This window comes from Pleurodeles waltl, chromosome 7, assembly GCF_031143425.1.
Source record: "Pleurodeles waltl isolate 20211129_DDA chromosome 7, aPleWal1.hap1.20221129, whole genome shotgun sequence".
In the NCBI taxonomy this organism is placed as follows: Eukaryota; Metazoa; Chordata; class Amphibia; order Caudata; family Salamandridae; genus Pleurodeles; species Pleurodeles waltl.
Window position 1 is genome coordinate 89931998 of NC_090446.1, and position 16754 is coordinate 89948751.

Below are 16754 nucleotides of genomic sequence, written 5' to 3' on the forward strand. Positions count from 1 at the left end.
AAGCTGGCAGGCACTGGCCGTGTTGCATGCACAGTTAATGTTTTACATAGTTACTGTTTTTTATGTCACTAAATGGAACCCACTTAGGATATACAATGTAGATCACGATCATAGTAATAGGCATCACAATTGCGTTCCCAATACAAACACAGTGAACGACCCCAAAGATGGTAAGCACCTATACACAATGCTCGCTAGGTATATTATGGCTGCACACAGCACAAGGACGGCATGTCCACCAGTACCAATAAATCAGCATATACATCATGGCCCCTCAATCTCCACATAACACCCCACAATACAAAATAATCACATGGAACGTCAGAGGTATGGCATCCACACGCAAACGCCAACGGATTTATACATACCTTAGGCGTCACCAGATACATATAGCTATGCTACAGGAGACTCACCTAAACGGGCCCTCACTGGAGAGCTCACGTGCAAAATGGCGAGGACAATTATACGGCACTACCTTTTCAACCTTCGCACAAGGGGTGGCGATCTGGGTAGCACCAGGGGTCCCATTTGTAATGTCCTGCACACAAAACGACCCAAACGGGCACTACGTGATATTAGAGGGGGTCTTGGACGGTTATCCCTTAGCATTAATCACTCTGTATACCCCTAACTCAGGCCAACGCGAATTCTTGTGGACACTCAATACTAGCAAACTTAGAGACCCAGCTGAGGCTAGCATACGGGGTGGGGACTTTAATTCAGTGTTATACATACATATGGAGCACTCATTTCCCCCCCTCACTACTGCCTCAGCCAAGCGAACCTCCACCGATCTAGCAGAGTGGGCCTCCAATAGTGGTCTGAAGGAAATCTGGAGAGCGGGGCACCCCACGCAACGCAAATACTCCTACTATTCATCAGTACATAAACTACACACCAGAATAGACGTTATTCGCAACACCTGACATAATCCATAAAATAAACACGTCAGGATATCTAGCTCGTACCATCTCAGACCACAACCCGCTATACACTACATTATGTTTGGGCCGCACGCACACTCGTATCCCAACCTGGCGCTTACAACCGGATGCCCTCACAGACCCCCTCTTCCAAGAAGAGATATCCAATTGTCAAACTACTTTACGCTAAATAAGGATACCGCTTCAACACGCGCTATCGAATGGGATGCTCACAAAGTTGTGTTTCGTGGCCACTGCATGGCAGCCACTGTGGGAGTCAAAAGAATACTTACTAAAGAACTGCAAGAACTAGAAATCAAACTACGCAAGACAGAAGCAGAGGTTTCCACAAATATATCCTCTCTGGAGGCACTGAGCGTGCTCAGAACCAGTTATAGGGAAGCAGACACCAGGCTGTGTAAGCATGATTATAGACATTATCAGGCACAACAGCACGCAGAAGGGGATAGATCCGGGAAAATGTTAGCCTGGCTGGTTCGCCAGGCAGCGCAGTCATCACCTATAGGCGCGATTAAACTACACACAGGCCTCATAGTGAACACCCAGGTTGAAATCAACACAGCCTTCCATACGTATTATTGCACCCTATATCAACCCTCCACCTCCCCTACTGAACAGCAACTGACTGAATTATTAACAACAATCCTCCAAAATCCGCATATAATGAACAACACAGACATGTTAGATAGCCCTATTACAATAGAAGAACTTTGATTAGCTCTTTCTCAAATGGCAAGTAATAAAGGCCCAGGTCCAGACGGTTTGCCAGCGGAATACTTTAAATCACAACCCAGGCATCTATTACAACCCCTCCTAGAGGTGTTCAATGAAGCGCACAACAGTAAGCAACTTCCAGACTCAATGTGTGAAGCATTAATAGTCGTGCTCCTAAAACCAGGCCGAGACCCCCTGGATGTCAGGTCATACAGACCTCTCTCCCTACTCAACTCTGACTGTAAACTTTTAGGGAAGATTCTAGAAAACAGATTACTCCCTTATCTACCAAACTCAATAAACCCAGACCAATCCGGATTTATACCAGGTAGAAACACTTTTTTAAACATCCGAAGATTAATTCGCTTAATGCATAGTACCACCGCGGAGGAAGCAGTGGCCATGTCCTTGGACATAGAAAAAGCTTTTGATACGCTAAGCTGGAATTATCTTTACCGCACATTGGAAGCATTTGGTTTTCAACCCGGCTTTATAAACTGGATCAGGACATTATACCATAAACCCATTGCCCGAGTTAAAACGGGACAAATCATCTACGAAGTATTTCCCATCGGTAGGGGCACCCGACAGGGCTGCCCGCTTTCTCCCTTATTATTCGCTATCGCAATGGAACCGCTAGCAATCAAACTCCGGAGTAACGCTCATAATTGGGGCATCCCAGAATTCAACTTATATCACATTGTGTCTTTATATGCTGATGATGCCCTAATTTATCTGCACAAACACTCTACATCTGTTACAGAGATAATGCAAATACTAGACAACTTTGCACTGGCCTCGGGATTACACATAAACTGGTTTAAATCATGCATTTTCCCCCTCACTCCTACATCACAGGAACAACAAAGGATATTACCTCAATATCAATTCCCCTGGTCCCTTTCAACCTTTAAATACCTAGGTATACAGGTCTATCACTCAATGACGGACCTAAAGGAGGGTAATCTGGACCGACTGATTAGATCTACCCGCGGCTCGCTGTCATTCTGGAGCTCGCTCCCACTATCCCCTATGGGCAGGACCGCCATAGCTAAAATGTTAATCCTACAGCGCTTCCTATACTATTTTAACCCCCTCCCGATATCACTACCACGCTCATTCTTTCATAAACTACACTCCCTTCTGTCCGACCTACTTTGGGGCAGAGACAGACGGAGGGTGGCACTATCTATTACACAACCCTCACAAGAGGAAGGCAGTTTAGGCATGCCAAACCTGAATTATATTATGCAGTGGCACAGTTACAATGGATAGCACTATGGGTTAATAACTCAACCACCCCAGAATACGTAGCGCTGAACACATATACAGCACCACAAACAATCCTAACGACAATATTGGCTGGCCCCCCTTATCCTCCGAACAGATCCCCATTACTAGATGCAGCTAGATTCTGCTGGAAAAGATACGTCCAGGGCAAAACCAACTCCTTCGATACCACTATCCCAAATACAGATGGTGCAGGACCTGGCATCCCATCATGATATACGAGTTACTAAAACGTTGAATGTGGGAGACATATTCTAACTCCCATATAAACACTTTCGCTGAACAGGTGTCTGCTGGGACAAGCAAACTGGAGCTTTCTTAATATATGGCGCCCTCATTAAACTTGTGCGTAACTTCTGGGGTAGCAGTCACACCGAACCCAACGAATCCCTCTTACTTACAGCCCTCCTAACTATAGGCAACACTAAAGGTATTATTACAACATTATACAAAATACTTTTAGCAGGCGTTCGCACTAATTTATCCCCGGCTAAATCCCGATGGGACATCGCCCTCAAAGCATCAATCCCCCAAAAACCTGGGAAGCTGCTCTTACCACGATTAAAACGGTATCACGCAACACCAGACTAAGATACACGCAATTTAACTATATCTATCAGACCTACTTATCTCCAGCCCGCATCAACAGAATTTACCCCAGCGCCAAGTCAGTTTGCCCCAGATGCGCCACACCCTCAGCTAATTTTTATCACATGGTCTGGGAATGCCACCCTATAAATGCAAACTGGCAGCGCATTACAGAAACTACATCAGAAATCGCTGACCACATGCTCATCCTTTCCCCTGAATTGTGCCTACTGTGAATACGCCAGTGTCCCAAATGGGATAAGCATCAGCACAGATTCATAGATCTGCCATTTGTGATATATAAGCGTGTGATCGCTACACATTGGAAGGCCCCCAGGCTCCTCCTTACTCCGCCTGGCTCCGCGACCTACACAGTCGCACACAAGCAGAAGCCCACACATTACGACAACTACAACAAAAGGGCCAACTACAGGAAGGAGTTGAAATTTGGGATGGATTTGTGATCAAAATAGAAACTAGAGATGACATGTACCCCACATGACCCCCTACTTTCCCTCTGGCATAAGGGGTGTCACTGTTATATTCCATCATTATACAAACGGTGCAAACAATAGCATCACCACCAGTGGGAATCTCCAGACGCTGCACCAAATTAATACGTATAAGTCAGAACTACCCAAACCTCATGCCCGTTATTGACACCCAGACCTATACTAATCGCATATTTTTTGTTTCCTTGCGTTCAAACGCTGCCCTCATTATTTAAAACGCCATTACGCACGCACACACGAACGCTATAATCAGAGTGACTACAGTTATATATTACATAGTTTTTCCCCTTTTCTTTTTCGTTCCCCCCCCCTTTTTAATGCATATCGGCAAAGTGTTTTTTGCTCGCGCAACACCAAGTACATAAACACTAGCGAATATATATAAGCGAAAAAATTGCTTATTTTTCTTTCTTGTAATAAATGAAGCGCATTGATAGTTTCTGCACCTTGTTCAATAAACAGATTTAAAAAAAGAAATCCCACAGATTGATTACAACACATCAGAGCGCTTGCACGCTCTACCTAAAAAGGACATAGAGGAGACGGATGTAGTGGTGAAATGACTGGACGATCCAGGCAAGCTATTCCGACCCTTGAGACCTTACGGGTGATTAGCCACACCTTAGAAATCACTGATTGGTTGATTCATTGTCACGTTTGTCCCCTGGAAGAGCAGTGCAGGTGAGACTGTCCAATCAGGAGCTCGTTCATAAGGGTGTGCCCATGCATATTAATCAAGTTTTGTTGTCACTGCATATTTCCATAAATAACATGATGGCCTTCTCTTTCTTTAAAGTTTGTTTTAAAAATATCAATATTGTCACATAACCACTTTTTATCAGTCCCTGTGTGCAACTCGACCTTCAATCCCCCAGGAGCTCGAAATGGATGAACACTGCAGGGAGAAGTCTTATGTTGGCGAGGACAGGTTGGTATCCACAGCTCTGAGAAACCTAGAGAACATGAAGTTTGTGCATAGGGGTGGGCAAGGTGGCTGCATCTGCCAACACCACCTCACTAGAGGGGGGTCAGACTCCCCGCTCCATTTACTTTTGTGTTACACAACATGTAGCAGCAAGTTACATTTACATTAGAAATGTTGTGTATTTGCACAAGCTTCCATTTCGGTGCATGAGATGATAGGTGGCTTGAGGGGCTATTACAGAACCCAATGTGGTTGTAAATGGTATGTGTTAAACAAGCCATTGAGGGAGTACAGGCAAAACAAGGACACATAGATATCAGAATACAGTGAAAGCAAACACAAGAAAACAGCAAATGGGAATACGCCTCCTCGCTTGAGGTATACACACAGAAACTGACATGTTTATGCACGGCCTTCGAGGTTCAAGAAGTACATTTTTAGTGTTGGTTTAAATTCCACCATGTCTGGTGCCCACAGCTTGCTATCTCCCCAAGCCTCGCTGTCTGGGGTGGGGCACTGGCCCTACCCCCCTTCTCACCTGTGCGCTTGTGAATTTATCCATCCACTCCTTGCAGAGCTCTGCACTTGCGCACTGGAAGCTCAGTGCCAGCGCCACGCAGCCGAACTCGTTGAGGTATATGAGGAGAAAGCTGCCTGAAAAAAAATAGTGAATCATCAGCAACCATTAGAGAAGATGTGCAAGGGCAAACACACACAGCCAAGGTCACAGCTTCTGTGTTGGGAAATGAAAGTGAGGAGTGCAATATTACTGACTTAGCGGGAAGGAAGTGTGCAGAACTAGAAGAACCCCCCAAAAAAGAAATGTTAACAGGGATATACAACAGCATGGGACGTAGCACCATGATCTGGATAATATTTATTCCTGAACTGTATTTATGAAGGTTCTGAAGTTAAATGGACATACGCAGCACAGCTTATGGATGGATAGCGGTGTGCATGGTGCAGGTTATGATGGCCTAATGCCCTCTGTACACTAGGCAGGTGATGGCGCATCAAGGGTCTAGCAAGAAGGGGTTTAAGGAGGGATAGGGCACTAGATGTAATGCCAGCAGTACATACTGGGATCCCGCAGGGGCTGCACGACTGCCTTGTCCAGCATGAGCGGGGAGCGGACCACCTTGGCCAGCTCAGACTTCCGGTGCATCTTGGCGATAAGGAAGGTATCCGTGAAGAGTAAACCATGAACCTCCATCTAGAGAGGGAAAGAGACAGGTGGATAGACGTGGCAATTAGTTGGCACATGTATTTCTCTAGGTGTTCCATAAGGAGGCTGATCTGTATCCCCACATGGGTCATAAACAGGTCTTGTTTACAGTAGCCGCTCACGGAAGGGGCAGGGCGGGGAGGAGGCGCGGGGCGCTAAAATTTAATTTAACTAAATAAATAAAAGAAAAAATACACACTTATCTGTTCCGCGCGGTCCCGTGCCACGCTCCTCTTCCTTGCTGGCTGGACACAGGCACAGTTCCCAGCCTGCCCTGCGGCCAATCCTGACGCTGCTCAAAGCAGCATCATGATTGGCTGGGAGCACCCAGCCAGGGCGTTCCCAGACAGACTGGGCTGGAGAGAGCCTACAGCGCATGTGTGTTTGGCCAGCCTGAGACGGCCAGCCAAAAACACAAGCGCTCTGAGGGAGAGTGCTGAGCACTCCCCCCCCCCCCCCCTCCCAGCACTTCCCCCCACCCCTGCTGCCCCGCTCCCTTTTAAACAAAACGATAATAAACATGGTTTATTATCGTTTTGTTTAAAAGGTTTTTGCAGCTGCTGCTGCTGGCGGGGGAGCGATGCTCCTCCGCCCATACGGAGGAGCCGCCACTGCTTGTTTATATGTTTAAGTATGCAGGTCTTATACATAACTGATCTGCAGAACTATGTGTTGGTTGTCTGGTCCCTTGTATATTTGTGAACTGTACACAAATTTGTTGATAATCTGCATATGTGGGGCTGTACCTGGGATCCTCATTCTCGCTATATCTACTGGAAGAGGACAGGTGTGGCCCACATATGCTATGCTATCAGGGACATATAGCAAGCATTTCAGAATTTGCTTTGTGTAGTCCTTTACATTACAATGTAAACTGCCAGCACAATGCACTTTCGGCCTAACAACACTGATGGACATTACCATTACTCTGCCACATGGTAAGTACATTGGCACTTTCAAGTCAGCATGTCAGTCTGTTGTTACATAGTGTTCATTTCAACAAGGGTTAAAAGGATGTGCAATACACAGGTCTGGTCCATATCCTCACATGTGTAAAATGTACCCATGCCTAATTCCAAAATTGCATTTGTCTACAGTAATCAGGCAGGCTACATTTGCAGGTTGGATTCAGAAGGGCCCTTTATCTGCAAATCTATAGGGCACTATATACAGGTATTTATGCATATGCAGAACCACAACATGTAGAGTTAAGATTCCCAGTCCGTATATGTATGCATTCCTATTCCACATCCACACACCTAGGGGCTGCACACCTGTCCAGCACACATACCTGCCCGCCCAACACTTCACTTGTTTAAGGACAAAGCATAATAACACTTAGCAGAAAGCCATTCGCCTGCTGCTGTGAGTGGGTGAAAGGTTTTTACTGGCAGGGAGGGTATTTGAGGAGAGACAGCTGCCAGTCCTGAAACTAATAAAAGGAGTGGGAGTGAGGCGTGAAGTCCTGTAAAGCTCGTCAGGGAGCCGTATAGCTAAGACTGAATAGGGACAGTCAACATTCTACCATGATAACTCTCTGATCACAGCAAGTAAATCTGTCGAAGTTCACCCTCCCACACCGCTGCCTGTCTAGCCCAATGATAACACGGTAACGTTGTCCTGCCCTGAGATACTACCCACTGTCTGACAAGAGCGGAAGTCAAAATGTCTGGGTAACCACTGGAGGGCCATCCATGAAACACAGCAAAGGATGCTGGGATCATAAAGTCTGGGAACCGAGAGAGAAGAGAGATGACCGAGCGTCCACACACAGCACTGATCAGTGTTGTAACAGTAGGTCAGTGGCTTGGTAAATCCACCTCACCGTGGCATGTGGAGGGTAGGCCAGCCAGGGCATACCATGTCATGCCATCACCCAGCTGGAGACTGTCTGTTTTTGGGAGCTGGTGAGGCATATGGCGTGTAAACCACTTCTAGTCAAATGAGAAAGTAGAATCTGTCTTTCCACAAGGCTGCACATTCTAGGCTGTCACTGTTAGCTGTGTACATTATGTAGGAGTTTCATAAGATGCAGCCCTTTTCCTTTCAGTTACTTCAGAGACCCCCAACTACAGGATATTCTACTATTCCATAGCAGCCACTGCGCAAACAGTCTTTTACTACCTGAGTAAGGTGGAAGCTGAAATGATGCAGTGAAAAGATTTCTTCACAATGAAGTTTAAACAAGAGATTGAAACATGAAATGTTCATTTGTTTTGATGGACCAGTTGGAGGTTGGTTTGCCTCTCAGGTATGGTTTGAGTGCATTCCACGCTCTGGTACCCTAGTCCAAGGGTCTCCCATAGATCTTCCCCTGTGTTTCAGCTCTTTACATGTTTGTTGTTGGGTTTGAAGTGCAGTTGCTGAACGTGGGATTTAGGTTGAAGTATGAAATGGGGGAACGGGTTGTGAAGTATTTAGGCCTTTGGGCTCAGTAGGCTTTTTGAACCATGCAGAGGACCTTAAACCTGAGCCTTGCAGAGTGGGGCGGAACTACGCTTAGAGTGGTGGTGCTGGCCAACAGTGTTACCTCACGAAAAGCATAGTGGTTATTCGAGAGTCTGTTTTCGAAAACACGGCAAACTCTGGCAGAAGGAAAACATTTGAAGGATCCCTTAATTGCTCATTCTCCACCTAAACTCTCAAGTTTTATGGGGGGCTCGCAGCACCTCCCACACCCCTAGTTTCAGCGCCACTTGTCTTCCAAACTCTGGGAGCAGGGGAGTGATGTTAGGTTTGGTTTTAAGCTTCAACCTTAGCTCAAAGTAGATAAAAGTGTATTGTGGCATTGATGCCATTCCACCTTTAGAACTTATGATAAAGTAAAATGATGCATTGCTCTTGTGGCATTTACAGTACTTAAAGGTTAGATGAGAAACTAACTTCACGCAAGATACCTTGTGAAGGAAAGAAACTATGCGCAAAGCTATACACCTCACATAGTCAATTTGTGTTTGTAGCAACTTGTTGCATTTCACAAACCTCCCTATGGTTTTAGTTTGAACCTTTGCATGCTAACAATACCCACCGGAAATAGCCAAATGTTTCCAGACCAGAGGTAGGCCACTAAACTGGTTTTTGTGTGTGTCGGATGCAACGGGCGTGGTATTAATTGGTGTCACTAGGCTGATTAAAGGCTTAATCTACATGTACACAGTTGCTGGTGTACTCTAACATTGTGCACTCTGAGGCAGGGGCATACGCCTTCTGCAATACCAAAGTCCACAGGGGGGTTAAAAAAACACAGATGCAAAGGCCCATGTCGCACCCCAACAATTTCCGTAGCATGTTCCATTGGATGGTGCAAGACTCCTGTCAATATCTTCACAGGTGTGAAAAGGATAATGGTTCAGCACTTATAGGTACCCATGCCACAACAAATGGACAGATCTGGTACATTTCTGAACATATGCAGGCTCAACACCTTTTCAGCCATGGCTGTACACCTGTAGAATGTATGCAGGGTGGTTCACAACCACACATGTGCATCCCACACAGTGGCTCAGAAATGTGAACTGTACAGACAATGCTCACCTTGGCCTCCTTGCCCTCCTTCATTTTCAGGGGTCCTTCCTTGAGCAGCTGCCGGATATTGTGAGGAGCGACCCCATGGATGGGGCAGGTGAGGTCCAGGGTTGTGTAGGCTTTCACTTTCTGTGGAGGGATGAGAAGGACATAGTTAGGCCTGAGCTGGAGGAGCATCAGCATGTATACCTCTTGGAGACAAATTACATTTAATCACTGTAAGGTCTCAGCTGTGAAGGCACCAGGGACTCATGATATGCCATGTTACTTCCTGACATGTTAGTGATGTCTAGATATGTCCAGTTCCACTTCACTTCCTGTGATTGCACCAGTGCCTCAGCTCACATGGCATCACTTCCTTTAATACTGGGAGGATGGAAAGCCAGAAACCTCTGCATCCCTCCTCTTTCTTTCATAGATCACAAACTCTCCTACTTTTAAACTATGTACCTGCAAGCAAACAGTACAAAATCTCCTCTGCCTCATCTATTAATCAAACCAACCATCTGCATGACTCGCCTACTTCATCACTACAGATCACACCTAACTCCTGTCAATTTAACATTCCACAAAGAAGTCAGAATAAATACATGGAATGATTCAATTTCGAGCACAACAGGAATCACAATAACCAAAAACCAATGGATTAACTAATAACTTTAGGTTCCCGAGTCGCGTTCTGCTTCTGCAAAGAGCTACAATGCCCGTCAGGAGTAGTAAGCGCTATATAAGTGCAATTAAAGTTACAAATGGAATGATGGCATTTCTTTAAAGGACATTTACAGACCTTTTAATAAGGACACTAAGGAATAAGGAATAAACAAACTCTACTTCCCACCCTTGCTCAGGTTCTCAGTCTTTTTTTAATCCACCACCACTGCTTTTAAGTGCCCAAGGCTCACCCTTCCATAAACTGTCAGAGCCAGGACCTTGCCATCTCTTCACAGCCCAGTCCCAGGATGATGTAGATGCTATTTCATTTCAACTTCAGATCCATCTTCTCTGCCTCAATATATTAGATTGTGTTGCTTTTATTTAGTGCTCCAGACCCCTGATGGAGCTCCAAAGGACATTTAAGGGTGAACAGCTTACTACCCCATGGTGAAAACTATGGGCTCACACTCATATCTAGGTGTAAAAGTACATTGAAGGACTAATAGCACTACTCCATTGGGAGGGTGTGGGGTAGCTATGCAATGTGGCCTATGCTTCAAGCACTTGTTGTCATGTTTGAATGACCAGACTGATGCTCTTAACTGGACATCATTTGCTTCGTCTGGGTCATAAACGTTCCTTTCACCCCCACCCCTTTCACTGGCTCCTTCACCTTCTCAATTTCATCTGATCCTGGCTCCAGGATATCGTAGGCCCCGATGCGGTCCATGGTGCTGCGAAGCTTGTCGTAGTCTTCACCGCGCTGCATCTGAGTGTTGATGTTTTGGAGAAATTGTTCTACGGAGGACACCTGAGACGGTCCAGAGAGCAAGAAGAAATGAGAAAGAAAGAGACCAGAATGTATAATCACATCTTCAGTACAAACCACTCACCCACCGTTGTCCCCTTCTGTGCTTTATTTACCAAAACAATGTGTTCACTGATACAAGATGGTGGATTGTACAAACCACTGCTGGGTCTAATCCCTGTATACAGAAACATAATTATTTTTTAGGCTTGTATAGCAGACACTGTATAACGTAATTGCTTCTAGGTGCTTGAGAAAGCCACCTTCAGAGTTACGAAGTCATGCCTAGCATGCAGAATAGCTGACAATACAATGACACTACAAACACATATTTACTTCTAGTTTTGAGTATGATTTATGGTTATGATGAGACATAATTTGCAGAAATGGTTTAGGGACACTACACAAAATACCACAGTGATCAGTTTAATGAGACATCAGTCCTAGTTCCAGCAGATGGATACATTCCTGATGGATACATTGCTGACAGATTATAGGGAAGGGTGACAAGCCCTTGACTGGTTTCTGTGTGTGGAGTGGAGGCTTCACTAGTGTTGGAATAGGTGTCTTGAGTTTATTTGTGAAGAGCATTAGGGACAGAGCAAGAAGGAGGAAGTGTTGCAGATGTCGGACGGGAGGTTGTTCCAGAGGTGAGATGCCACCAGTGTGAATCTGCTGTATCCTCTGGTCATGTTCTTGGATCTCTGTGAGATGAACACACTCTCTCCTGGTGAGCCTAGTGAGTGCATTGATTAGTATCTTTTATTTTGGCCTTTGAGGTTTGTAGGGGCAGATCATTCCAAGTTCTTGTATGCCAGAAGAAGATGCTGAATTGGATTCTTGCCCATACAGAGAACGGCTGGATGCATTTTAGCCAGTCTGCCACAGACTGTCATTATTTTCTTCTTAAAATGAGGTGGCCAGTCTTAAAGAGGGACCTGGGCCAAAATCTCAATTTAGAGGGAAGATATGTGGAATTTTGCCATTCTGTTATATCATAACACAAAGTGACAGCATCTGCTTCAGAAAATGAGGCAAGGGCAGATGGATAATTTGTCTCATATAAAAATTAGGCTGCATGTGGGCTCCCTATAGGAGTCCTAGATGTTATATCACAGTGCATTCCAGGAAGCCTTCCGACAGGTTCTCTCATCATGGTTAAAACAGAGGTCAAGTTTGAGTGCTGGGTCTTAATTTCCACTCTGAGGGCAGCACAGTTTTGGGGGAAGATGAGAAGACAAATTTACTATTCTAACTCCAGTCCCATGTATTTTAAAGAAAGGTTGAAAAGTTGTAGTTTAGCATTTCCGGGAAGTGGTGACATGAAGGTGCCACTCAAAACCAAAATCTAGGAATATCAGTTCAAGCGCACTGGAAGTCTAAGTCTAAGTCCAAGTCCAACAGTCAGGGTCTCTGTCAAGGTCAGTGCAAGATGACAGGAACACCCATGGGTTACAGGCAAGAGATGCTGAATAATTGTGGTCCAAGCTAAAAAAACAAACAAATCCTTCCGCCTGCATTAGCACTTCCCCCAGTTACTACTCTCCTCCTCCTCTCTTCTATTGTGCAATGCTTTTTAATGGGAAAGATCTAGGATGTTTAACACATGCAGAGTAAAAAGAGGGAGGGGGATTTTTATTAAGGTCCTTGCCTGAGGACAGAAGGGACTGGCTCTTACGAGGGGTTTCACTATCTCTCTTCAAACAACCATCTGCGCTGTAGACAGACAATGACACTGCCCATGCTGAGACAGCATCCCCGTCTCACCTTTGCGGCTCTCGTACTGGGCTATTAAGCCCTTCTACCTTCATGGGGGGTTTTCACAGTGGGGGAAGTTTTGCTATAAAGAGAAGGAAATATGCAACTGATGGGAGATAAATGAAAGGGTCTCTGTGGATTCCAACTCTGGGGTTCTCACAGGGAGTTCCTACAAAGTGGATCTACTATTGCAAAGTTCACAGGCGGATTCTCTAAAAGGAGGGCGAGGGGTTCAATATGGATCCCTTACCATGTTGTTCAGTGCCTCCCTGGTGGCTGTGTCCTCGGTCCGCTTCAGGATAGCTTTCAGCAGCAGCGTGTACTTGGTGATCCGCTGATGAGGTCTCATGAGCATGTCACTAAGCCGCAGACGATGAGACTGTTTATGTTTCTCAACCCACTGGGAACAAACAGCACAAGAATGTGATGGAGAATCATGACTACATAACCCTTTTGAACAATCATGCCACACCAAAATAACATCAGTTGCTCATTCAACGGAGCCCTTTGCTGGAGGACTATCAAAACAGAATCCCTTAATTAGGATGCTCGGTCTTTGGACCAGCTACAGTAGGAGACACATCAGGATTCTGGCCTCAAAACTATCTGCTCCTTAGATCCTCGACACCCCTTCAACTCTTGGGACCTTTTCTCACAGGGACTTTGGGGGTTATTACAACTTTGGAGGAGGTGTTAATCCGTCCCAAAAGTGACAGTAAAGTGACGGATATACCACCAGCCGTATTACGAGTCCATTATATCCTATGGAACTCGTAATATGGCTGGTGGTATATCCGTCACATTTGGGACGGATTACCACCTCCTCCAAAGTTGTAATAACCCCCTTTGTCTCTTGGAATGGGGCTCTGTCATCCCCTGGAACCCAATCTTTCACTAGACCATCTCCTTCAACTTGGCACTCATCCCAAAATGGTGCCCCGAGGTTACATCTGCCTCTTAATTTATTTAGGTTTGTTTTTGTGTCACCATGGCTGCACAATTAAGTGCACTAGACCATTCATTAAAGAAAATGTGATATATGTCACACAGTTCTGGCTTTTGCTCTGCTTTCACAAACCTGACCCTGGAATTCTCTTCCTCAGGATTGCTCTTCTTCTATACGATTCCACCAAACACCCCAGTGAAGGTCATCAGAGACTCACCGACACAAAGACTCTGAAAAGCTCATTGTCTTTATACTGCATCCGGGCAAATTCCATCTTCTTCTTCACCTCCAGACAATAATGGATGTAGGCTTTGAAGCGCTCTGGGAACTGATGCAAGAGAGAAAAAGGGTGTTAGGAAGAGGATAGGGAAGTGAGGGGAGCCGAGGCCCACTCCTGAATAAAAAGCTTATGATAATTGGTGTGAGGAAAAGAAGACCGCAATTGCGGCTATAACGAGGTTCTAAGGCTTTGAGTTGGTGCAGGTAGGGGGTTGAGGGAGGGTCAGATGTCTGAGAAAAGAGAGATAAACAAGAGAGAACCACTAAGCAGATGAAAGGCACGAGGTGGTGATGAGAGCCAGGATGAAGGTAACAAGCGGGTGATTGGTTTGAGGAAGGTATAGGGTTTGATGGTGGTGGGGGCAGCTATAGGATATAAAATACATGACTGAATAAAGAGTTTGGAGAAAGTTATGAGACAGGACCCAAAATGGAGGGTTGTAGGAGCTTTGATGTAGGTAAAATAAATAGAGTTTCTGATAGACTGACAGGCAGCATGGTGCTGATGTGTGATACAGTGTTGTGCATTCTTCTGAAAGGGAGGCTGGGAAATGTTTCACTGGGATTCCATCACTTCTCTTTCCACATTGGTACCTCCCCCTGTCCCAGGCTTCACATATTTGTGCTCATAGAATCCTTAAAACAACTGATACATGGAAACCCTCATAAAAATTCTGTGATTGTCAGCCATCCCGGCAGCCTTCACCAAATTCACTGTTTGGATCACATATGGTTAATCACTGGCTACCCCTCCCAGTCAACCCAAATCCCAAGTCATTATGTGGAAGCTTAGTGGCTGCCCATGCCCTTTTCATCAGGCTACTCAATGCCAGGTTCATGGTCTGATAGCAGAGTGGCAGCCCTCTCCTGTAGCCCCGGGTCCCACACGTCCCAGACTCACCGTCTGAAAGCCCTCCTGGAAGCTCATTGGGTCAAAAGGTTGCCGGGTTCTCCTTGCCAGCTCCAGCACTGGGGCGATTACTTCCTGCCAGAAAAATCTGTGAGCACGGATGATGTGGGGGATGTTGCTAAATAAATTCTCCGGTTGGATCTATGCCGGGCAACAAATGAGAAATTCCAATTTATTTTTGATTTTATTAATTTGCACTAGCTTAATCAATAAGGTGAAATCGGTAAAATGCTGTGAACCTCTCCCCGTATTCTCCCGTTACTTACTTTCCTACCACATCCTCTCAGTCTCTTCTACTTGCCTCAGATTACTTTTTAATACTCCACATTTCCATTGAAAAATCCCCATCTGCTTATCTCAAAGTTCCCAGTGAGAGTGAATTTGAGCACAGGTGAGGGCCACCAGGTGAAAACAGTCTGTTTATGGTATTGCCTCTGAACTCTAGGTCACCATCTGCATATTTACTTGTTTGCTCCAATTGTTCCTCACAATCTGAGGCTTTTTCTCATTCAGTCATAGATTCAGCCACCGCCACTTCTTGGGGAATTACAGATCCATAAATGTATCACCCTTCCTTTTCCCCCACAGGTCTAGCCTCATGGCTCCCTGCCCAGAGCTGTGGCTGGGCTACCTAGGGTGTCCACTCATCCCACTACTGATCCCCTATGTATGCCGACACCTGTAATATACCTCCCAGATCCCTAGGACACCACATACCTCAGTTAGGAAATTGGCATCATGAAGGTTGATCAGAGTGCAGATCACAAGCTGCAGGAGACATGAAAACAAATGCATTCAGTCACTTTGTTTAACCCACAAATTGTAATACGCTACTTAAACATTTGCGCAATGTGGCCTTGGGGCTGGTGACGTCAGAGACCACGTTGCTTTCCATATCCAGAATTCGAGTTTAGGAATAAGAACAGTAGGTTCCCTTATCGGCTGCTTTGGAACACCACAGATGTTTTGTCCATTCCAGGGTGGTTCTGAACATCTCAGATATTTAAGCCATTCAGCATTGTTAGGGGGGTGGGGATACTCAGAGGCCCACAGCTCTGGTGCAAGTACCTTCTTTGGTAGAAGGGTACCACCTCATGGCCCCGGGAAGGTATCACAATTCCAAAACACCTTTCCATGTCAATCACTTCAGTTGCTAGGATTAGTGGCCTCACAGAGAACAGAGCCTGGTTTACACAAAAAAGAAGGCTAGTTTTTAAACAATCGCAGACTAACGGGACTTTATCGAAATTTGTTTGCCTGAAACAACAAAGCAGACACATTAACCAAAAGTAGTTTGTTTTATCAGGGCTGACTTTCTCGACCCTCAGGAATTATTCAAGGAGTCGTAAATTGTAGCCAAGGTGATCCAAGAAAGTATTTTGCAAGTTGTCATGTTTTAACATTAAGTGCAACCATGTAAACCAAAAGCACTTTAGGGTAACAATATTTCGGAGCACGTACCCCTGTTCGCTCCCTCCACCGCCCTGAAAGCTACAATAATTAACGTCCATCTTTTCTACACTGTATTTGAGGCTCCAATAAAAAGTTTTCCAACTTGCAATTATTTATTTGTATCGCATATGGCGCACACAAACTCTCATTAAAAGTTCTTTACAAAACACACACAGTTAAAGAATTAGAAACATTATTCTAAGTGGGATACATGGGAAGATGTC

General features: G+C 45.3%; 1 protein-coding gene across 3 annotated transcripts in view; it reads right to left on the reverse strand.

The window, feature by feature from the left end:
- PLEKHG6 (pleckstrin homology and RhoGEF domain containing G6) overlaps positions 1-16754 on the reverse strand; it is a 119352-nt gene that overhangs the window by 16799 nt on the left and 85799 nt on the right. For all 3 annotated transcript variants that reach the window (XM_069243130.1, XM_069243131.1, XM_069243132.1), the window contains 8 exons: positions 15796-15846; positions 15070-15219; positions 14107-14217; positions 13194-13343; positions 11051-11188; positions 9733-9852; positions 6054-6186; positions 5512-5627 (listed from right to left, as the gene is read on the reverse strand). In XM_069243130.1, the coding sequence (XP_069099231.1) occupies positions 5512-5627; positions 6054-6186; positions 9733-9852; positions 11051-11188; positions 13194-13343; positions 14107-14217; positions 15070-15219; positions 15796-15846 (969 nt within the window). The remainder of the gene's footprint in view (positions 1-5511; positions 5628-6053; positions 6187-9732; positions 9853-11050; positions 11189-13193; positions 13344-14106; positions 14218-15069; positions 15220-15795; positions 15847-16754) is intronic.